Source organism: Jaculus jaculus, chromosome 8 (genome assembly GCF_020740685.1).
Source record: "Jaculus jaculus isolate mJacJac1 chromosome 8, mJacJac1.mat.Y.cur, whole genome shotgun sequence".
Lineage (NCBI taxonomy): Eukaryota > Metazoa > Chordata > Mammalia > Rodentia > Dipodidae > Jaculus > Jaculus jaculus.
Window position 1 is genome coordinate 8,005,467 of NC_059109.1, and position 23,452 is coordinate 8,028,918.

Genomic DNA, 23,452 nt, shown 5'->3' on the forward strand with positions numbered 1-23,452 from the left:
TAGCATCAAATGGAATGTTGAGATGGACCACCACTTTAAACATGTCACTTTGGGGAAAAATGCGATTTGTCTATGCAGGCACCTCATCCGGAAAGCCTTAGGAACCTGAGATGTGTTGGGATGATGTGGCTCCTGCAGGACTGTAACAGAAAACAGAGATGAGTCCTCACTTCTTACTGCCACTGTGTCACACTGTGGCCAAGTTGGCAGAGACGAGGCTGAATTCCGATTAAGCAAACAGAAGTGCCCCTGTGGCTAACTAGAGTTAGTTACCAATGGCCACTTGGAAGAGACTATTCCACAGCGACTCCTCAACATGCGACTAAACCCTTGGTTGTAAGAGAAGAAATAAGTCATGGTTGTCAGAAGACCTTAACCGGGCCTCCACAGAGATAAATGCACTTCCACTCACCCCTACCCCGATTATTCTTACTTCTGATCAAATATCAGGACCAAAGGCAAACAAAAACCCATACTTAAAGTAAAATGAATATTTTTATACTTAAATTTTCAAACTGCTGAACTTTCCAAACATAATGACTAGATTTTTTTTTTTAACATGATGTCCACATAGAGATACTGTGTATCTGGTTTAGCTCAAGGTCCCTGTGATAGAGGAAAAATCAAGGACTAAGGGCCTGAGCTGATGGTTCAGTAAGTGCTTGAGTTTTTCTGCTACTCACAGATCAGCCTCCATATCACAGGTTCTAATGAACTGCACGATGTGTTAGTCACTTTTCTCACGGCTATGATGGAATACCTGACACAATGCATCTTCAGGAAGGAAAGGATTGTTTTAGCTTGTGGTTTGAGAGGCCACTATTCGCCATGGTGGGCAGAGGTGCGTGTGTCTGAGACTATTCACATCTTGAAGGACCAGGAATCAGAGGGAGAGGAACGCTGGGACACCACTGGCCGTCTCCTGTTTTCCTTTGAATTCAGTCTGGGCCATACACACCCCACAGTGTTACCCACCTTCAAGTTGAGTCTTTCCTACCCAATGAAACCTCTTTGGAAATGTTCTCAAAGGCTCACCAGAGGTGTGTCTCCTAGGTGATTCCAAATCTACTCAGTTGAACAATGGAGATTAAGATGGATCCTTACAAGTGTGTGTCGTGGGTACAGCTCAGCAGTAGAGCATTTGACTGTATGTGCATACATACAGATGAAAGACTGAAGGTACGTTCAGTGGTGGGTTTCTTTTTCATATATTTATTTGAGAGAGAGATCGAGAGGCAGAGAGAGAGAAATGCACGCCAGGGCCTCCTGCCTCTGCAAGTGAATTCCAGATGCATGTGCCACTTTGTGCATCTGGTTTTACATGGGTACTGGGTAACTGAACCCAGGTTGTAAGGCTTTGCAAGCAAGTGCCTTAACTGCTGAGCCTTCTCCCCAGCCCTTGTGGTGGGTTTCTATCTCTTGCCTTTGAGAAGCTTCAGGAGAACATTGGACTTGTCATTTTCCCATGTGAGCTGGCAAGTCCGCTGCCATGCTGAGGATAAAGAGGGCTGTAAGCTCGCTCAAGAAGCATAATTTGTTGGCATCTATCTAATATTTCCTTAGTGCCCTAAAACTTTGATTTCTATGACAACAACAACACGTGGAAACTGGGGAATCTCTGGCACCACAGCTTTATCTCAGATATTGCCATGACACTACGGATACGGTTCCCACCCGTATTGCTACCAGTGATATCATTTGGTTTGTTTGAGAGAGGGTCTGACTGTAGGCCAGCGTGGCCTTGGACTATGGAACTCAGGCTGGCCTCAATCTTGAGGAGACACTCCTGCCTCAGTGTCAGGAGTGTCAGGATTGCAAGCCCTCAGCCAGCACACCCAGCTCTTCTAACTGTTTTTAAAAGCAGACAATCAAGTTTTTACATCATTTCTGAGCCTTTTGCCTCTGCCTCTTCCCCAATTTCCTACCGCTATGCACCACCACAACCAGCAGGTTGTTACATCATTTCTGCACTTAAGCAAATTATTATTGTGGTGGCCTCCTTGGAAATCCAGATTTTGTTGTTCTGATGTGACTATTCCCTCTTTCAGACATACAGGTAGCACAGCACCTTTCAGCATAATTTCCTCCTGTAAAGAAACAAGTCTAGCAGGGCATGGTGCCAAACCTCGTTAATCGCAGCACTTGGGAGGCAGAGCTGGGAGGCTCGCCATGAGTTTGAAGCCACCATGGGACTACAAAGTGAATTCCAGGTCAGCCTGGGCTAGAGAGAGGCCCTACTTCAAAACAGAAGAAAGAAAGGGGGCTGGAGAGATGGCTTAGCGGTTAAGCGCTTGCCTGTGAAGCCTAAGGACCCCGGTTCGAGGCTCGATTCCCCAGGACCCACGTTAGCCAGATGCACAAGGGGGCGCACGCGTCTGGAGTTCGTTTGCAGTGACTGGAGGTCCTAGCGTGCCCATTCTCTCTCTCTGTATATATATATCTCCCTCTCTCTCTCTCTCTGTCACTCTCAAATAAATACATAAAAATGAACAAAAAAAGAAATTTATTTAAAAAAAAAAAGAAAGGAGGGAGGGAGGGAAAGGAAAGGGGGAAAAGGAAAGGAAGGGAAAGGGAAGGGGAGGGGAGGGAGGAAGGAAGATAGACAGGAAGGAAGGAAGGAAGTCTAGTGCTGGGGAGGCGGCTCAGTGGATAAGGCTCTTGCTGCACAAACGGGAAGACCTGAGTCTGGGCCCCCAGCACCCACGGGGATGCTGGCTGGGTGTGGTGCATCAGCAATCCTAGTGCTCAGGGGTGGTGACAGGGGATCGCTGAGGCAAGAGGCGAGGTAGGCTATCCAAACTGGCCAGCTCGGCGTGCAAGTGGGAGACTGTCCGCATCAACACGGACGAGAGTAAACAAGGAAGACACGCGGCACCAACCCGGGCCTTCACGTGTACACGCACGCCTGCTGCACCTGCATGGGCACACGTGCGCACACACACACACAGACATGACAGGACGCACACACACAAAGACCCGCGTGCACACACACAGACATGAAAGGATGCACACACGCAAAGACCCGCATGCACATACACAGACATGAAAGGATGCACACAAAGACCCGCACGCACACACACAGACATGACAGGATGCACGCACACAAAGACCCGCGAACACACACACACACACACACACACACACACACAGACATGAAAGGATGCACACACACAAAGACCCGTGCACACACACACACACAGACATGACAGGATGCACACACACAAAGACCCACGAGCACACACAGACATGAAAGGATGCACACACACAAAGACCCGCGCACACACACACACACAGACATGACAGGATGCACACACGCAAAGACCCGCGTGCACACACAGACATGACAGGATGCACACACGCAAAGAAACAAGTTAATATCCTTAAGATATCACCTAACAAAAGTTCATTTGTTTAAAATTTATCTAGTTATTTGGAAGCAGAGAGAGACAGAAAGAGAGACAGAATGGGCACGCCAGGATCTTGGGTCACCTCAAACAAACTCCAGATGCATGCACCACTTTGTGCCTCTGGGTTATGTGGGTACTAGGGAATTGAACTTGGGTCCTTAGGCTTTTCAGGCAAGCACTTTAATTTCTGAGCCATCTTCCCCAGCCCCAAAGTTTTTTTTTTATTTTTTTAAAGATACATCCTAGTTCTACAAACGATCCTGGCTTTTGCCTCAGCGAGGAGAAAATGTGATGTTGTCATGATGAGGTAAAAAATATCAGAAGAAAAAGTAAAGTTGACCGTCAGATTCTCCTGCCTGAAAGAGAAATCACAACAGTACATGTGCATCTGAATCTCTGCAGAAGAAAAAGTAAAGTTGACCGTCAGAGATTCGCCTGCCTGACAGAGAAATCACAACAGTACACATGCATTTGAGTCTCTGCAAAACCCTAGGTAAAGAATGTTTATTTATGAATAAGAGTTAATTCCCAAACCAAGGGAAGACACGGATCGTTCTACATGAGGACACTAAAGGCTTCTATCATCACTCAGACCAGGGCAAAATAGAATGTCCTAAGAGATAAACAACCTCAACAAGCAAAGAAAGAATGAAGCCATTTGAGATTTTTCTTTCACTTAGACTCTTTCAGCTTTCAGTGTTCTGTAAGTCTTTCATGGCTCTAAATGCACATGAGCTACACTGATGAACGTGCATTGAGTACATGGCTTCACAGTGGGAATTTTCATTAATAAAAATGCACGAAACCACAAAACCCAGGGCTGTAAATAATTGGAAGAATCAAGAATCTAATTTGTCTACAGTGCAAGGAAAAGCCCCTTGCTGTTGTGGGAGTTATTTTGGGGGGATGACGGACAAAACGTGTGTTTACACCGTCATGTCAGACTTCATTAAGTCCACAAATATCCCCTGGGTACCTGCTGTGGCTACTGTTAGAGGCACTCAGCACCCATCACTGAACAAAACCCATGTCCTTGAAAAGCTGACATGATCACAGGGAACATGAATACTACAGAGTAGCCATGGTACATATATATCTACAGAAAGATAGATAGATAGATAGATAGATAGATAGATAGATAGATAGATAGATAGATAGATAGATAGAGTGGTTGTTTGAATGGAATAGGTGGCCCCCAATATATTCAGTTGTTTGTTTGTTTGTAGTTTGCATCTGTAGCCACCTGCTGGAGGCAATGTCACTGGGTGATCTTAAGGTGTGGTGGTGTGTTTCAGATTTCAATCTAAAGAGAAGCAAAGTGTGCCTAGCTGGAGTTCCTGAAGTGTGCTGTGGCTTTTGACCTTTAGGCTTGTACTTCTCTCTCTCTGCTTGAAGGCAGGCCAGCTTCTTCTGCCACTTATGGAAATTCCCCTGGATCTGTAGGCTTCAATAAATATCCCTTCCTCCATAACTGTGCCTGGTCTGGACGTTCATCTCAGTGAACCTGAATCTGTCTGCTACAGAACTTGGTACCGAGGAGTGGGCTGAGATGAACCTGGCCATGTGGATGTTGATCTTTTGGAACCTTTGTTTTGGAGGAATGGGCATGGACTTGGTGCTTGCAACTGAGGATACCTTTTGAAGTGGTAAGCCAAGTTTTATGGACTATTCTGATCAGAGTAAAAGCTGCCTAGAATCCCCATGATGAGGAGACAGAGAATGGAGGCTCTCAGAGCTCACAGGCCAGCCCCACTGGTGAGCCTCCAGCCCAGTGAGAGACACTGTCTCAACAGGATGGTGGACAGATGTTCTCTGGCTTACACATGCTCACTTGTGCATACGTGCCAACCCTCACACACATGTACTTATCATAGACATGTACAAATAGCACACATGTACACACTAACGAAAGCCTTAAAGGGCTGGATGTTTCTGGTATGTTCGAATCCGAAGCACAATAAGCTGAGGGTAAAATATTAGAGGGAGAATGCTACACTGAGATCCCTTTAATTGCAAGCGAGAAGTGGACTATGGAATACCTTGCCAGGGCTGGCTTCACTATTCTGGGGTCCAGAACACAATAAAAATGCAGGGTCCAGGCTGGAAAGGTGGTTCAGTGGTTAAAGGTGCTTGTTTGCAAAGCCTGATGGCCTAGGTTCAATTTTCCAATACCCACATAAAGCCAGATGCGCAAAGTGGTGCATGCATCTGGAATTTATTTACAGTGGCAAGAAGCCCTGGTATTCTCTCTCTGTGTGTCCTTACAAATAAGTAACAAATAAAAATACTTTCATAATGTGGGGCCCTGCTTCAAAACATAGGGGGAAATCTGTTAAAGATGCTGAATCTAGTATGGCAGGACATCTCCTTGACAAGCCCGCCCTGGGAGACTGAGACAGGGAAAGTTAACCTTGCACTGACGTCCCCAAAGCCACAGAGTGACTACCCTGGTCATCAAGGCAGGACATACATGTTGGGGTTTCGTGACCTCTTCTATAAGAATTAGGTTCTTTCATTTGTACCAGGCCTTTAAGGAATCAATGTGATCCTTCCAAAAAGGTAAAAATAAAGTTTTTCCTTTAAAAGTATTTTAATATTGTGCTTATAACACAAGGATTATTTATAATCAAAGAGATAACAAGCAGGAATAACAACAAAATTCCAAATTATATGCTGTTAGAATTCTGTATGGCACAAAAATAACAATGCTTTATTATACTGGAGCCTTTCTCTTTACTGTGAAAAAAAAATACCCAACCAGAGCAACTTATGATGAGAAAAGGGTTTCACTTAGCTTACAGTCTCAAGGGGAAGTTTCATGGCAGAGAGAGCACAGTGGCAGGGGCATGAAGCAGAGCTTGTCACTTCATCCAGCAGGAAGCAGAGAGCAAACAGGAAGCGAGCCTTGCCCACAGCGACCCCACCTCCTCCAGCAAGGCTCCACCTCCTAAAGGTTCCAGAATCTCCCCAAACAGCGCCACCAGCTGGGCACGAAGTATTCAAACACCTGAGCCTATGGGGGACATTTTATGTTCCATTCACAATGTTTATTAATACATGTTGATTACTCATACAAATTCCCTGGCCTCACTTTCTACATATGCACTCATTACACCAACTACAACAACAAAAAGCTTTTCGTTATGAACTCAAGAACTCCAGTGGAAGTCCTGCTGGCTGGAGTTAGTCAGCACACATTTGGCTGCAAGAAGGAGGCTCAAGAAGGCACTGTTTGCTGTCCACTTATGTCACTGTTTTTTTAAAATTTCTTTTGTTTATTTTTATTTATTTATTTGAAAGCGATGGACAGAGAGAGAGAAAGAGGCAGATGGAGAGAATGGGCGCACCAGGGCCTCCAGCCACTACAAACTAACTCCAGATGCGTGTGCCCCTTGTGTATCTGGCTAACGTGGGTCCTAGAGAATTGAGCCTCGAACTTCATAGGCAAGCGATTAACTGCTAAGCCATCTCTCCAGCACATTCTGTCACTCTTTTGAAGGACAGTAGGTGAACAGTTCCAACTAGAAATGTCTTTGAAACATCTGTGGATAAGTCTTCAAAAGTCTGAGATGAAACTGTGAACTTGAACCTGAGGAGAAACCAAGTTTAAAAACCACCCAGGAGAGAAAATCCATGAAGTAGATAAAATCCCGAGTTGGAATTAAAAGCCTGGCGGAAGAGCTGGGGAGATGGCTCAGCACTTAAAGGTGCTTGCGGGCAAACCTGGTAGCCCATGTTTGATTCCCCAGCACCCAAGTAAATTAAGCTGGATGCAAAGTGACACTTGTGTCTATAACCCCAAAGCCCCCATGGCAATGGAAGGTAGAGTCAGAAGTTTGGGGGGACAGTTAGGGGAGCTAGCAGGAAGCAAGGGAAAAGGCCCTGAGGCAAGGGTACGCTTAGAGTGCTAGAGGGAAAACAATAAACACATTTATATTTTATTCATTTATTTGAGAGAGAATGGGCACACTGGGCCTCTAGCCGCTGCAAATGAACTCCAGATGCATGGGCCACCTTGTGCATCGGGCTTACACGGGGACTGGGGAATCGAACCTGGGTCCTTTGGCTTTGCTGTCAAGCACCTTCACCACTAAGCCATCTCTCCAGCCTGATATACAAATTTATGAATGAGAGGAGCTCCTCCTCTTTTTCTGGAATTAATGATACTGAGTGTGGGAATCTCAAACCATAGGGAAGAAACGAGGAGAGCTGCCACCCCTGCTCGGTCCACAGATGCTTCTCTGGCCTTGCTGGCACCATAATGTTTTGAAGATCCAGACTTACAAAAAGATGAAGATACAAATAGCACTGTTTTGAGGTTTGTTTTGGGTTTCTTTTACCCTGATTTGTCGTCAGGATAATTGCTGAGAAGCGAGGCCAGGAACATTCCAGGCTACAGTGGGAAGCAGTGTGGGTGGGTTGCAGCAGAAGTGAGCCGTGGCCCGCCCCAGCTTCCCGGGACCTCCCTCCAGTTCCGGTTCATGCTCCTTGCTGTAAGCACGCGTGGGTCCTTGTCCACGCACCGTCCTGACTGCGGACGCCCATTATCTCACGCCAAGGCGAGGCTTGAGGTGCTATGGAGTTAACACCCTGGGAATGGTCCTCTGCCCAGTGATGGACAGAGTGGTAATGTACCACTCTTTGCTCCCTGGAAGGGACACTGGAGGCAGTTGCCAGACTGTAACAGTGGAGACTGGTGCAAGTTGCTCATAGTGGCCCTTTACCGTACTCAAGAGGGCCTGGTCTTCCTGCCAGTTCTCATTCCCCAGTCTCTTACTGGTCCCTTCTCCCAAATAATCATCGCCTTGTGTGGACTCCTGGTGTCAGGAATGTCTCTGGGGGACAGCAGTTTCTGGTCCCGTCTCCCAAATAAGCACATTGTATGGACTCCCAGTGTCAGGACGGTCTCTGGAGGACACCCGTTTCTGGTCCCACATCCCAAATAATCACCTTGCATGGAATCTTGGTGTCAGGAATGTCTCTGGGGGACACCAGATCTGGCTAAAAAGTTCCATCATATAGATGAGGGCTTCTTTGAACCACAAGGCAATCTTCGTACCATCTCAGGGAAGTCCCGAAGAACACTGTCATTCAAGCAATGCTTATATTTTACAATGTAGTAGTCACCACAGGTCTACGCTTGCTAGGGAGCTCACGGTAACCACATTCAACTAGCTCCACACAATTCTCAGGCCCTTCTTAAATTGCTCGTGTGTGTGTGTGTGTGTGTGTGTGTGTGTGTGTGTATGTTGCGCACATTTGCATGTGTGTGAATACAATCGTATGTATATCTTACAGACTTTCCCGTGGCTGGGACAAAGCACTGGTCCTATCAGCAGAGAGAACCATGAATCCTCAGCTACCTTTCTCCTTCTTGTACAGTCCAGGAGCTGAGATGGCTTAGCAGTTGAGCATTTGCCTGTAAAGCCTAAGGACCCCAGTTTAAGGCCCAATTCCCCAGGACCCACATAAGCCAGATGCACAAGATAGCACATATGTCTGGAGTTTGTTTGCAATGGCTAGAGGCCCCGGCACACCCATTCTCTCTCTCTCTTGCTCTCAAAAAAACTAATTAAAATTAAAATTAAAGGGCTGGAGAGATGGCTTAGTGGTTAAGCGCTTGCCTGTGAAGCCTAAGGACCCCGGTTCGAGGCTCGGTTCCCCAGGTCCCACGTTAGGCAGATGCACAAGGGGGCGCACGCGTCTGGAGTTCATTTGCAGAGGCTGGAAGCCCTGGCGTGCCCATTCTCTCTCTCTCCCTCTATCTGTCTTTCTCTCTGTGTCTGTCGCTCTCAAATAAATAAATAAATAAAAATTTAAAAAAAATTAAATTTAAAAATAAAAAAAGTAGAAAACAGGAATTGTGCAATTTTTGCAGAGGCATGTGATAAGACTGTATGAAAACTAACACTTTAAAAGTTTCCCTCCCTTGGGCTGGACAGATGGCTTAGCGGTTAAGCGCTTGCCTGTGAAGCCTAAGGACCTCGGTTCGAGGCTTGATTCCCCAGGACCCATGTTAGCCAGATGCACAAGGGGGCGCACGCATCTGGAGTTCATTTTCAGTGGCTGGAGGCCCTGGCACGCCCATTCTCTCTCTCTGTCTCTCTCTCTCTCTATCTGCCTCCTTCTCTCTCTGTCTGTTGCTCTCAAATATGTAAATTAAAACAAATAAAATAAAATAAAATAAAAGTTTCCCTCCCTAAACCACTGTGATGGTGCACTTCCTTAATCCCAGAACTCAGGAGGCTGAGGTAGGAGATGGTTGTAAGTTTGAAACCACCCTGAGACTACATAGTGAATGCCAGGTCAGCCTGGGCTAGAGTGAGACCCTATCTCAAAAAACAACAACAACAAAAAGAAGCAAAATCAAAATTCCCTCCCTAAACCTTTTGGTGAAATGGCCAGTCCAGGAACACGTTCCACACCGGCTGAGGGCAGTCAGTGTTCTCTGACAAATTAGCACAATTGCTAAGTGTCAATGCACTCCAGTTTGAGAGGCATAAAAACAGATGAAATAGAAAATAAATCAACAAATCCTTTTATATTCTGCAGTGCCCAAAGCATTTCCACACTTGCTAAGATTTATCTTTCTAAAAACTCGTCCAAAAATCAATGAGGAACATTCATATGATAAAAAGCAACCAGCACAAGATATATCTCAGAAGAACCAAAGTTCAGAAGGGACAGTGTGATGACACAGGTCCTGGCAGGGGTGTAGTAACTAGGAGACCATCACAGAGTCCGTAAGTGAACGTGCGATGATAGGAGTTAAGGCTTCACAAGGGCCTTCCATCCATACAGCCATGTAATGAGCAGTGTCCCGCCAGAACTTCAGACTAGGTGGGCAAAGAGAAGTTAAGATCTCCAACTATAAAGTTTGAGAAGAAAAGGTGACTGGCTTTGACTCAGTTTTTGTTGTTGTTGTTTGGTTTGGGTTTTTGGGGGTTTTTTTGTGGTTTTTTTTTTTTTTTTGGTTTTTCAAGGTCAGGTCTCACTCTAGCCCAGGCTGACCTGGAATTCATTATGTAGTCTCAGGGTGGCCTCGAACTCACGGTGATCCTCCTACCTCTGCCTCCAGAGTGCTGGGATTAAAGGCATGCAACCCCATGCCTGGTTTTGATTTAGATTTTTTTTTTTTTATTTGAGAGGCACAGAGAGAGAGAATGAGCACACCAGGCCTCTAGCTGCTGCAAACAAACTCCAGACACTTGCGCTGCGTTGTACATCTGGCTTATGTGGGGCCTGAGAAATGAAACCTGAGTCCGAGGTTTTGCAGGCAAATGTCTTAACCACTAAGCCATCTCTCCAGCCCTGATTTAGTTTTAACTGCATGCAGTCACCAGAATTAAGCCAGGATGTGTTAAACTAATAGAACAACTTATATGACTTGTTCAAAGTGACTATATTTTTAAAAATTATATGTTAATTATATTATATTAATTTATTTGCAAGAAGAGAGGAAGAGAGAGAAGAGAGAATGGACACACCAGGGTATCCAGCCACTGCAAACAAACTCCAGATGCACGTGCCACTTTGCGCATCTGGTTTTCCATGGGTTTGGGGAACTGAACCCAGGTGGTTAGGCTTTTCAGGCAAGCCTCTTAACCACTGAGCCATATCTTTGGCCCCTAAAATGACGACATTTTATGTCTGGAATGTGTCCTCAGAGCTAATTGACTTGAGGAATAACAGACGTTTCTTTCTTTTTTTTTTTTCTTTTCCTGAGGTAGAGTCTCATTCTGGCTCAGGTTGACCTGGAATTCACTATGTAGTCTCAGGGTGGCCTTAAACTCACAGGGATCCTTCTACCTCTGCCTCCTGAGTGCAGGGATTAAAGGCATGAGCCACCATGCCCGGCTCATTTCTTTTTGACATCTAATGCGGTATAGTTCTCATTCATGAGCCTGACGAATTATGAAATTCTTTTAAAAATTATTTTCAGTTTATGGAGATAAATATTACTTCAAATGCTGTGTGCAAATGAGGCTTTAAAAATGCTTTATGTTTTGCCATTTCTAAGTTACGTGATTCGGATTTGCATAAAATGTGAACACATGAATATATATATGTGACACTATTTAAAATTAACGCGAATGAGTAATCTCTTCCCTAGGCTATTAACTTCATAAGGTAATTCACTCAGTACCATTCTCTTCTGAAGATGAACCGGTTGTTACAATTGTCACTCTATCCTGTGGCCTACCTGCTGTCACGGAACACCTTTCTGCAGAAAACTCATTCATGTAGCCTAACTGGTGAGCTCTGGGCCAATGACGGACCCTGTCTCAAAGGTGGGCAGTGTTCCCGAGGAAGATACCTGAGGTGGACATTTGTCCTCCACGGGCGTATACACCAGCACACACGTTTACCCGCCCACACGAGAACACACTCGCACATTTTTTTTTAAGGCTGGAAAAATGTTAAAACCTACTTGATTGCATTTTACCCAATGCATAAAGGTTTTGGTATAGGCAGAATTCACAACACAGGAGCTTGAGAGATGATGTGACCACGAATGTCCACAGAAGTGACGCACTGATCAGTGGACTTGGAAATGGGTTCGTTTAGCAGACAGACTCATCTTCATTGTAAAGACGGATGACCGCAGTGAGCCAAATCAATGCAGGAGCAAAATGCGACCTTCTGACTACTGTATTCCAGCACATATTCCCTGTAAGAGGACCACGTGCTTGCCGAGATAGATTCATAACCTTGCACTTTTATTGACATAGTGTTCTCATGTGAGTTTTGGTTCTATTCAACAGCAGCCTGGAACTTTCTGAATCTGCTGAAGGGAATGGACCCAGACAATAAGATTCAATGTGACACTGAGAAAGACCCTCCCAGAGAGCTCCTAGACATATTATTTTTAAAAATATTTTTAAGCCGGGCATGGTGGCGCACACCTTTAATCCCAGCACATGGGGGGGGGGGGGCAGAGTTTAGAGGATCGCTGTAAATTGAAGGCCATCCTGGAACTACATAGTGAATTCCAAGTCAACCTGGGCTAGAACGAGACCCTACAGCAAAAATATATATATATATATATATATACACTTTTTTTTTTTCAAGGACAAATCAGCACACCAGGGTTTCTTGCCACTTCAAACAAACTCCAGATGCATGCACCACTTTGTGCATCTGGCTTTAGGTGGGCACTGGGGGAATCCAACCCAGACTGCCAGCCTTTGCTAGTAAGCACTTCTAACCATGCAGCCATCCCTCCAGGCCGCTAGCTTCTTTATTATTTGCCCACATAATCACATTAAGTGGAGAGATGGATTCTGAGCAGCTAGACACCACCTAGGTCTCTCCCAGCCCTGCCCACCTAAGCCGTGTTCCTGTGGTGCGTGTTATCCTGTAAAATCACAGTAAGAATTCTGTCCAGATCACTGGTTTCCCTTGAGGTTCAGAGTCTCAGTACAAGACAAATGCTTATATGAACAGAAGATATTAATGATATCATCATTTCGTGCCCTGGAGCCAGAGAATATAGTCGATACACTGCATATTGCCACAAATACCCAAGGGCCAAAGAGGAGACGAGAAGCCACAAACCCGCTGATGAGAATTGGGGAGGATTCCTACCTCTCAGCAACTGGCTTGGCAATGTTTTCAAAAATGATATCTTGCTTTGCGTCCTGATCAAAAATCCTTTGAAATCTGCAATGTGAACACAGCCGTGGTTTAAAAGCTGAGCCTGCGAACTCTACTGGATGACCACATCTTGTTTTTCTGGGAGCTTTGTAAGGGACCCCACATCTGCACCACCAGGCTTAGCTAACTTGACACACTGTGTGCCCTGTCATCCCACCAGACCGTGCTGCTGTGCCCTCGGGCACAAACGCTGGGTAAACAGCATTGCTCTGACAGGCTATGCACAGCCAAACCCTCTGGGGAAGAAAATAAATAAATAAATAAAACTGCAGCAGCTTTGAAGCGAATAATAAAGTGTGTGTTTTCAGCTCTCAGGAGGGACAGCGTCTGCAGCTGGCATCAAATTCAAACCCAGGCAACTGCGCGTGGTGGAAACCCAAGAACGAGATGTCAGCAGACAGGCACCTTCTGATGTCTGCCCAGTGAGCCCAGGACGTGACGGGGGCCGGCCCGGTTACCAAATGCCATTTCAAACACGGGGGCTGAAGTTTACGTGGCACCGAGCAGGTACCGCACCCCCACTCTCGGCTGTGCAGCTCCCGGGGAGGAGGGGTGTCACCTTGCTGACCGCGTTTCAGAAAATTAAAAAATACATTGCGACGGACTGCTCTGTAACGAGAGGCTTGTATCACATTGGGGACAGCTAGGGGCAAAGGAGGTGGCATGGTGGTAGTTTCACTTCTCTTACAGTGCCCTTCTGAAGCAGCTTATTACAGTGACCCCAGCACAGTGGGGCGCCTGGGGAGGAGACAGGGAATCCTGTCTCCTGCAGTGGGACAAGGTGCTGCCAGCAAATAGGAGCCCACCCCCCCAGGGGGCATTAAAACATTACAAAAGGTGACCCTCCTCAACAGATGTTACCTGGCTTATCCTTCTATCTTTTCTGTCTTTTTTTAAAAATATTTTTATTTATTTAAGAGAGAGATACAGAAATAGGCAGACAGAAAGAGAGTGAGAGAATGGGAACGCCAGGGCTTCCAGCCACTGCAAACAAACTCCAGATGCGTGTACTCCCTTGTGCATCTGGCTTATGTGGGTCCTGGGGTGTCGAACCTGAGTCCTTTGGCTTTGCAGGCAAATGCCTTAGCTGCTAAACCATCTCTCCAGACCCCTTTTCTGTCTTTTTAATTTTTTTTTTTTTCAAAATAAAAGTTGTGAGAAGGAGGACTTTAAGACTTCCAAGGGCTGGAGAGATGGCTCAGAGGTTAAGGCACTTGCCTGCAAAGCCTGAGAATGGGGGTTCTATTCCCCTGTACCCATGTAAAGCCAGATGCACAAGGTACCGCATGTGTCTGGAATTCGTTTGTAGTGGCTAAAGGCCCTGGTGTGCCCATTCTCTCCCTGTGTGTCTCTCTCTCACACACACACATACATATATACATACAAAATCGTAAAAAAAAAAAAAAAAAGTAAGAAGGGAAAGGTTTTAAGAAAAACTTTCAAGCAAGCACTTCGAGGGCATCCTAAGCAGCTTTTGGAGTGGCTGAGGACACCTCTCTGGTCCACATGCCTGTCTACAAAGTCAGCTGGGCACATGGTCAGTTAGAGTAGATGCTGCTAATGGAATGTAAGGCTGTTTTTACTACTGAGGAGCTCTGGACAGATTTCTGGAGTCTGCCTGGGAATATAAAAAGCAAAGAAATGCATCCTCTCCGACCATCATTACCTGCACGATCCCCGCGGCCTTCGTTTCTGAGAAGCAGGTAGTGAGTCCACGAAGGCACGTGCCCGGGCAAGGACCCAGCAGGCGTGAGCACACGTGAGGCAAGGCCACCGTGACCCTGACTGTGGCTGTGCTCACAGCACCCCTCCAAGCCGCCTGGGGGGAACCAGCTTCAGATCTGCCCAGCGCCACCACCTCACAGAGGTCCACACGACACAGGGCCGAGGAGCGGTTTGCTCTCCGGAGCACAGTTTCCTCTGGGTCCACCCTGAGGTCGGGGTGCCGTGTGGCTTCTCCAACCAGGCTGCTGATGACATGGCCAATGAGCCACTCCCCATCCCCACTTCCCTGAGGAACAAGAACGGCACCCAAGTACTATGCTGTCAAGGGAAGGCGTACCCACGTAGAGCCAGACTTACAAAGTGGCACACGTGTCTGGATTGCATATGCAAAGGTAAGAGGCCCTGGGAAGCTCTTTGTCTTTTTCTTTCTTTCTCTCTCTCTCTCTCTTTCTCCCTCTCTGTTTCATAAATAAATTATCTTTTTTAAAAATATGTCAGAAATGAAGGTGGAAAAAGATAAACTTACTTAAATCTGTAGCTTTCTCGTTTATTATTCACAAATCCGTCTGCCAAATCACGTGGTAGGATAATTTCCAAGCTAGGTGTTAATTTTTCATCTTCATCTATGGAATAAATCTGAAAATACGGAAACAATCAATGAAGGTGCATTGTTAAATTTCCAACTTGAACCCTGACCAGGCTATTGTGACTGGCATTGTTATGGTGCTAAAGCTGTCTTTATGTTAAGATATTCTAACATGTTGTCACAGTCATTGCTGGGGTAAACACCCAAACAAGACACAGCTTAAGGAAAGAAGGGTTTAACGTCAGTGTACAGATCCAAGGGAAGGCTCGTAATGGTGGAAGAGGCTGGTCCCCTTTCACAGATCCAAGCAGAGAGACTCCCACCAGCCAGCACTATAAGCAAGCACAAAAGGACAGCAAACATCAGGGGCCCAGGCAGAACTCAGACCTCTCCACATACCTCTAGGCTGGAAATCAGACCCGCCCCCAAACACACCTTAGCACAGGACCCCAGGATCTGCCCACAGTGACACCTCTTCCAGCCAGGCAGCTGGAAATCCCAAGTTATAAGCTTTAATAAGACACCCTGAGTCTCTGAGTCTATTGGGGGACATGCTGTCAAATTACCACACATGTCATAATTTGGGTATTTCTCTTTGTTGAACTGTGTATGGGTTCAAACAGATGTACAGAAAAATATAAGAGGAAAAAAAATTGGACCAGTAACCAGGGCCACCTCCAGACTGGGATGGATGGGGGTGTTCACCTTGGACCTAACATTTAACATTATGCATTTGACTACCTCCTTGCGGTTATGCAGAATGGTCCTGAAAACCACATGGTGTGTCTTGCTTTCCTAGGATGTAACAGAAATTAACATTTTTGCTATAATCAACAAGTACTTCTGGGTATCTTCAAACCACTGGACACAGAGTCCACGGATGAGGTCAGAACCTTCTCAGAGAACTCAGAGTGCTCAAATTTAAGTTATGTTCAAAGACACCCAAGCTTCCATGAAATGTATTCAGGGATTTGATAAGACATGTGGTTTTGATGGGCACATGTACTTCATGCCTTTGATGCTGATTTCAAGGTTTGCAGCCCAGCTCTGCGACTAACTGGCAAATGACCGAGGAGAAATCACTTCACCTCTTCCAGGCGAGATGGAATGAGAGGGTCTTAAAAACTCTGACAACTGTAACATTCTCGGATTCTCTTCTTGGTTACCTACTCTTTTTTTTTTTTTATTGGCTGGGAAAAGCAAGCCTCAAGCCTATAAAGACACCACGTGGGAGAAGAGAAAGCTTAAGATTTAGTGTCCAAATGTGGAGTTCAACTTACTAGTTATGTGATCAGCCAACACTTTCAGAATGGAAGCTCCTCATACATAAAAATGAAGAAAACAGAATTGCCTCCCTTACAAGATGGCTTGGGGGGGATTCAAATGATGTAATGGAAATGGAAGTATTTTGTAATGCACCATAAAAAGTTAGTGGTTAGATTTAGGGCTTTTTTTGTTCCTTTTTCATAAAAGACTTCTTGTCCCTCACCGGGACATGAAATACTTTCTTACAGGCAATGCTTCCTGTCTCAGACCCATTTAGATACTCGATTAGAGGGGGAAAGTCATATTGCTAAGCAAGGAAAAGCCTTCCTAAAATTATAGAAAGTATGAATAATTTCCTGAGCAGGTTTTTTATTGAAACCTCTCACTTAAAATGTGAAAACATCAGGTGAAAAAGTCATTTTGTAAAATAAAGTTATTTGTAAAAAAAAAAAAAAAAAAAGACAGAAAGGAGAAAGTAATGGCATTGAATTCAAGGATTTCTGGCTAGATTCTTCCCAAGAGTCACTTAAAACCACAATCTTGTAGGGCATTGCTAGTTTAATAGTGAGACAGGTGAGAGAAGTGACTGTGCTTGACGTGAAACACACAGGAGTGAGAGGTGACACTTTCTTTTTTAAATTTTAAATATTTTTGTTTATTTATTTATTTGCAAGCGGGTGGGGGGGGGAGTATAAATAGGTCAGGGCCTCTAGCCACTACAAACGCACTCCAGATGCATGTTCCGCCCTGCGCATCTGGCTTTACACGGGTATTAGGTAACCAAACCCAGGCCATTAGGCTTTGCAAGCAAGCACCTTAACCACTGAGCCATCTCTCCAGCCCGAGTGGGTGACACCTCCTAGTAATCTGTACTTCTCTGTGTATGGTAAGCAGAGTAGTGATGGGGATGGGAACAGGGAACTTGCTCCAGCAGCACCAGCCATCCTTCCAGGCACCCAGGAAGCGCCACAGAGCCGGGTGACGTCAGGCTAATACATTGGTCTTCTATCTCCATTTTTTTTTTTTTAAGGTAGGGTCTCACTCTAGCCCAGGCTGACCTGGTATTCACTACGTAGTCTCAGGGTGGCCTTGAACTCACGGCGATCCTCCTACCTCTGCCTCCCGAGTGCTAGGATTAAAGGCCTGCACCACCAGGCCCAGCTTTTAATGTATAATGTTTTATGGACTAGATTCATAAAGACTTTGAGTCACTGTTGGTTTCATTACAAACACCATTTCCACTAAGATAAACAACTGTTTATCTTAACCTGTGTTTCAGGGCAAGAAGAATGGCTCTGAACTTGAACTTTCTAAATTTATAGAAAATTTTCATATATATATTTTTCACATACATATAATTTATACGTTTTCACATACATGTCTATATATATATATATATATATATAATAAAAATATAAGAGAGAGAAGAGGGGGCAGATAGAGAGGATGGGCACGCCACAGCTTCAAGCCACTGCAGTCATACTCCAGAAGCATGTGCCATTTTGTGCATCAGGCTCTATGCGAGTACTGGGTCCTTAGCTTTGCAGGCAAGCGCCTTAACTGCTGAGCCATCTCCCCAGCCCTAAACGTGGGCTTTCTGAATACTAACAGGGACGCACACACTCACTCATATTTTTATCATTCCTGTCCTCTACTTTCTGTGCATGGGGTATAATGGGAGAACCTGACATTGTGAAAATGCAGTCTTGACACCTAAAGGTATTTCTTGGGGATGAAACAATTCACCCCACAGACTCACAAGGACATGTGAGAAAGGACTAATCAAAAGAGCTACTCGCTGCATTTGCAGAAGCAAAACCTTAACAGAAAATTCAAGACCCGCGTCAGCTCTCCGTGCCAACCTCCATATTTCACTGGAGCAGAGCTGCTGTTTCTGACTATCGAGTCTGCAAATTCCACATGCTGAGCTGAGAATCTGGGGGTCAGTGTCAGCATACAATATACATTTTCACATACATTTTCAAAAATCCTTGTGTTGGTGACTATAAGAGAAGGTAAAATGGAGACACCCAGGGTTCTTTTGGTATGGCTTTATTCCTTTTTTATATCTAGTTTTATCTCTTTATTTATTTATTTATTTATTTATTTATTTATTTATTATTTGAGAGAGACAGTGAGAGAACAGGCACACTAGAGCCTCTAGCCACTGCAATGAACTCCAAATGCACACGCCACCTTGTGCATCTGGCTTGCATGGATACTGGGGAATCAAACCTGGGTCCATAGGCTTTGTAGGCAAGCACCTTAGCTGCTAAGCCATCTCTAGCCCTATACTTTCTTATTATTTATTTGAGAGAAAGAGAGAGAGAAAGAAAGGCAGATATGTATAGAGAAAGAGAATGGCCATGCCAGGGCCCTCAGCCCCTACAAATGAACTCCAGACGCATGCGCCACCTTGTGAATCTGGCTTACGTGGGTCCTGGAGAATCAAACCTGGGTCCTTAGGCTTCGCAGGCATGCGCCTTAGCCACTAAACCCTCTCTGCAGCCCAGCAAGTGCTTTTAACCGTTGAGCTACATATGGCCCTAACTCCAGGATTTTCTCATGAGTTTTTTCTTACTTCTCCTCAATGTAGTCCATGAGACAATGGACACATGAGTGACAAGAGACAGACAGTTGATTACTGATGCCATGATGTTGTGCATCCACACAGAACACTGATAAGGAATGGAGATAAAGTGTTATTAATAACACACCTCTTCTAGGCACTCACAAATATGATCCAAGAGGCTAAGGAAATTGCTCAGTGGTTAAAGGCACTTGCTTGCAAAGCCTGATGGACCAGGTTCAGTTCCCCAGAGTACCCATATAGAGCCAGATGCACAAAGTGGTGGGCACGTGGGTGTGGGGTTCTCATGCAGTAGCAAGAGTCAGGGATTTATGCTTGCTCTCTCTCTTACATAAATAAACAAACAAACAAATATGGCCCAAAATGCCACCTAAATTTTTACTTTGGAAGGAAAAAATACTCCTTTCTCTAACATTTTTTTTTTTCCACATAAAGCAGGAATGGAGTAAAACAATCCTTAACTAAAATAGTATAGCTGGGCATGGTGGCGCATGCCTTTAATCACAGCACTTGGGAGGCAGCGTTAGGAAGATCGCTGTGAGTTCGAGGCCACCCTGAGACTACATAGTGAATGCCAGGTCAGCCTGAGCTAGAGTGAGACCCTACCTCCAAAAACCAAATAAAATCACGGTTCTGGGGTGGAGAGACGACTTAGCAGTTAAGGCACTTACCTGCAAAGCCAAAAGACCCAGGTTTGATTTCCCAGTACCCATGTAAAGCCAGATGCACAAGGTGGCACATGCATCTGGAGTTCATTTTCAGTGGCTGGAGGCCCTGGCATACCCTCCCTCTTTCTTTATCTCTCTATAGATATAGATATAGATAGATATAGATATAGATATAGATATAGATATAGATATAGATATAGATATAGATATAGATATAGATATAGATATATAGATGGATGTGTATATATATGTGTGTGTATACATACATACATGTACATATATATACATATATACATATAGGGAGAGCCTCATATATATATATGTACATGTATGTATGTATACACACACATATATATATGTCTCTTTCTCTCTCTCCTCTCTCTCAAATAAATAAAGAAAATATAGGGCTAGACAGATGGCTTAACGGTTAAGACATTTGCCTGTGAAGCCAAAGGACCTATGTTCAATTCCCCAGGATCTACCTAAGCCAGATGCACACAAGGTGGTACATGTGTCTGGAGTTCGTTTACAGAAGCTGAAGGTCCTGCTGCACCCATTACTCTCTTTCTCAAATGAATAAAATAAATCAATAAAATTTTTAAAAAGAAAGACAACATTTAAAAAAATCACAGGGCTGGAGAGATGGCTTAGCAGTTAAGCACTTGCCTGTGAAGCCTAAGGACCCCGGTTCAAGGCTCAATTCCCCAGGATCCACGTTAGCCGGATGCACAAGGGGCCCGCACACGTCTGGAGTTCGTTTGTAGTGGCTGGAGGCCCTGGCGCGCCCATTCTCTCTCATTCTATCTACCTCTTTCTCTGTCTGTTGCTGTCAAATAAATAAAAATTTTAAAAGTCACAGTTGTGCTGCCCACCTGTTGGGTGTCCTGACCACATCATTTAACCTGAGACTTTGAGTTACTGTATGTTTCATGCTAAAACATCATTTCCACACAGAGAAACAGCTCTGCAGTGTTTCTGGGCAAGAAGAATGATGCTAAAGGTGGGGTTTCTAAAGGACAGGGTGGGGCACACTAAGTGCTGCTCCTCTGTTAATATATGACAAATGGCAGAATCCGTGCTGGGTTCTGCTGAGAAGCGTCTGCCAGGTGGTACTGCCTCAAGACACGAGGACAATGTCTGTGCCCACCTGGTAGGCAGGGCAGGGGGTATGCTTGGAACATTTAATAGTGAAGCTCCTCTGCTCGGAGGTAGAAGGATGCCTTTACCATGCTGGACAAGCCTCTGCTCACCACAGGAAGGACCTGGTCAAGACTTATGATTGGTTCTGAGTAAAGGAATCTGTGTATTCTTTGTGTCCACCTGAGAGCGCACACATACAAGTGCTTGTTAAGGATGTCCACTTCTGACCTGGGCCAAGTCTGTGCAAAATCAACATACTTAAGTATCTGGGAGCCAATGTTACCTCCAACATACTTCCCCCCTGCACTTTCAAACATCTGTATGTAGGTGAGTATAGAACGGCAATGCACTCAGGTGAAAAATATTCCTGTGGGCGACTGCATGCAAAGTACCGAATATGTGTATGCACCGTATATCTGAGTCTGTCTACAACTGTATCATTTAAGACATGTACAAACACTGTGTTTCTGTGACAGGGTCTCATGTAGCCCAGGCTGGCCTCCTATTCCCTATGTAGCTAGGGATGAGTTTGAACTTCCCTCCTTCTGACTCCACCCTGATTATTGGGATTATAGGCCATGGATGTCTGGTTTACTTTATGCTGGGGACTGAATTCTGAGATTCCTGCATGGTAGGCAAGCACCCTACCAAGTGAGCCTTATCCCAGCCCATAAAAACATAAAAGTGCATCTCTCTTTTCCTTTTTTCTTCCCTCCCTCCTTCCTTCCTTCCCTCCTCCCTCCCTCTTTCTTTCTTTTCTTCCTTCTTTCCCTTCCTTTCTCCTCCTCCTCCTCCTCCTTCCCTCTCTTTCTCTCTTTCCTTCTATTTTGTCGGTTTGAGGTTAGGGTTTTGCTCTAACCCAGGTTGACCTGGAACTCACTCCGTAGCCCCAGGCTGGTCTCGAACTCACGGTGATCCTCCTACCTCTCTGCCTCCCTAGCGCTGGGCTTGCATTCTTTCGCTTGCACGCTTAGCCCCGAGAGAGGAAAGGTGCGTGTGCATGGACCTGCGTGGGCGGCGCTGTGGTGACCACAGTCTCCCAGAAAAAGTGCAGTTAGGGCCTGGGCGTGGTGGCCGGGGCGCAGCGTGTGTGCAACGAGTGTGCCCGCGAGGACGTGGCCTCCAGGAGCCAGCTGGGCGGGAGAGCCTCACCGGCCCGGCCCGGCCCGGCCCCGCCTCGCCCCGCGCGCCCCCGCACCCTCTCTTCCGTACCCCTTGTTGGTGCTTCCGGACGGACGGCTTGATCCGCGCGAAAATCCGAATCGTCTGCTTCACCATCGCCTCCCGGAGTGATGGTGGTGTGGGCGGGAGGGGGGGGGGGGCTCCGCGCTGACCTTTCACCTCTCAGCCCTGCCGCCCGCTACAACCTTAGCAACAGTAGCTAGGGACGCTACCCAGGGAGCACCGCGGCGGCCTAGACCCCGCCTCCTTTTTCTAATTGGCCGCGGCGAGGAGAGGCGGGGCCCGGCGGGGGGGGGAGCCCTGCGCGCATGCGTATGGGAGAGATGCTCTTGGGTAACTGATCTCGCTCCCTTCCTGGTTGGTTTGCTTAACCGGGTTATTCCCCAGAGCCTTCACCTCTTTTATCCCGGATGCCATTTTTGTATTTTAATCTTTCTTTTTTTGAGGTAGGGTCTCGCTCTGCCCAGGCTGACCTGGAATTCACTATGGAGTCTCAGGGTGGCCTCGAACTCACGGCGATCCTCCTACCTCTGCCTCCCAGTGCTGGGATTAAAGGCGTGCGCCACCACACGCCCCGGTCTCTTTTAATCCTTTTATTCGTTGAATCGTTTTTTTCGTGATCTGTGACACGCTTGAACCTATCTGAGAAGCTGTCCAGGTCCACTTGGAGATTGCAGTGTGTGTGTGAGGAAGCAAGTTTCCTGTAGGAAAAAATGTGTGTGTGTGTGTGTGTGTGTGTGTGTGTGTATGTATGTATATTTCACTACCAGCAGCCAGGGGCACGGCCAATGCTGTGTGGGCATGGGTGTAGAGAGGAAGGATGGAAAGCTGGACTGCCCAATAGTCATATCATGAAAGAGGGACCCGCCAGATGATACACCCTGACGCTGAAAAGAAGTTCACGCTCATCCCTCACCAGATAAATAGAGATTCGAACCACGTGAGCTACCATGTATGGCTGAAATTTAGAAATACTAAACCAGGGGCTGGAATGATGGCTTAGCGGTTAAGGCACTTGCCTGCGAAGCCTAAGGGCTCAGGTTTGATTCCCCAGTACCCACATAAGCCAGATGCGCAAGGTGGAACATGTATGTGTCTGGATTTCAGTCTGGAGGCCCTGGCCATGCCTATTCACCCGCCCTCTATCTGCCTCTTTCCCTGTCTCTCTCAGATAAATAAATAAATGCATATTCATTTAAAGTAAAAGAGTGATAACCCCATATGAGGGCTA

At 45.9% G+C, this 23,452-nt stretch overlaps 1 protein-coding gene across 3 annotated transcripts in view; it reads right to left on the minus strand.

Moving 5' to 3' along the window:
* The window catches only part of Kif6 (kinesin family member 6), a 391,803-nt gene extending 369,458 nt beyond the window's left edge, over window positions 1-22,345 (minus strand). For 2 of the 3 annotated variants that reach the window (XM_045157624.1, XR_006638595.1), the window contains exons 1-3: window positions 22,252-22,345; window positions 15,316-15,425; window positions 12,996-13,070 (exon numbers count right to left, since the gene is read on the minus strand). In XM_045157624.1, the coding sequence (XP_045013559.1) occupies window positions 12,996-13,070; window positions 15,316-15,425; window positions 22,252-22,317 (251 nt within the window). In that variant the 5' untranslated portion in view covers window positions 22,318-22,345. The remainder of the gene's footprint in view (window positions 1-12,995; window positions 13,071-15,315; window positions 15,426-22,251) is intronic. The other variant, XM_045157625.1, reaches the window with a different exon arrangement.
* Between the last annotated feature and the right edge of the window lie 1,107 nt (window positions 22,346-23,452).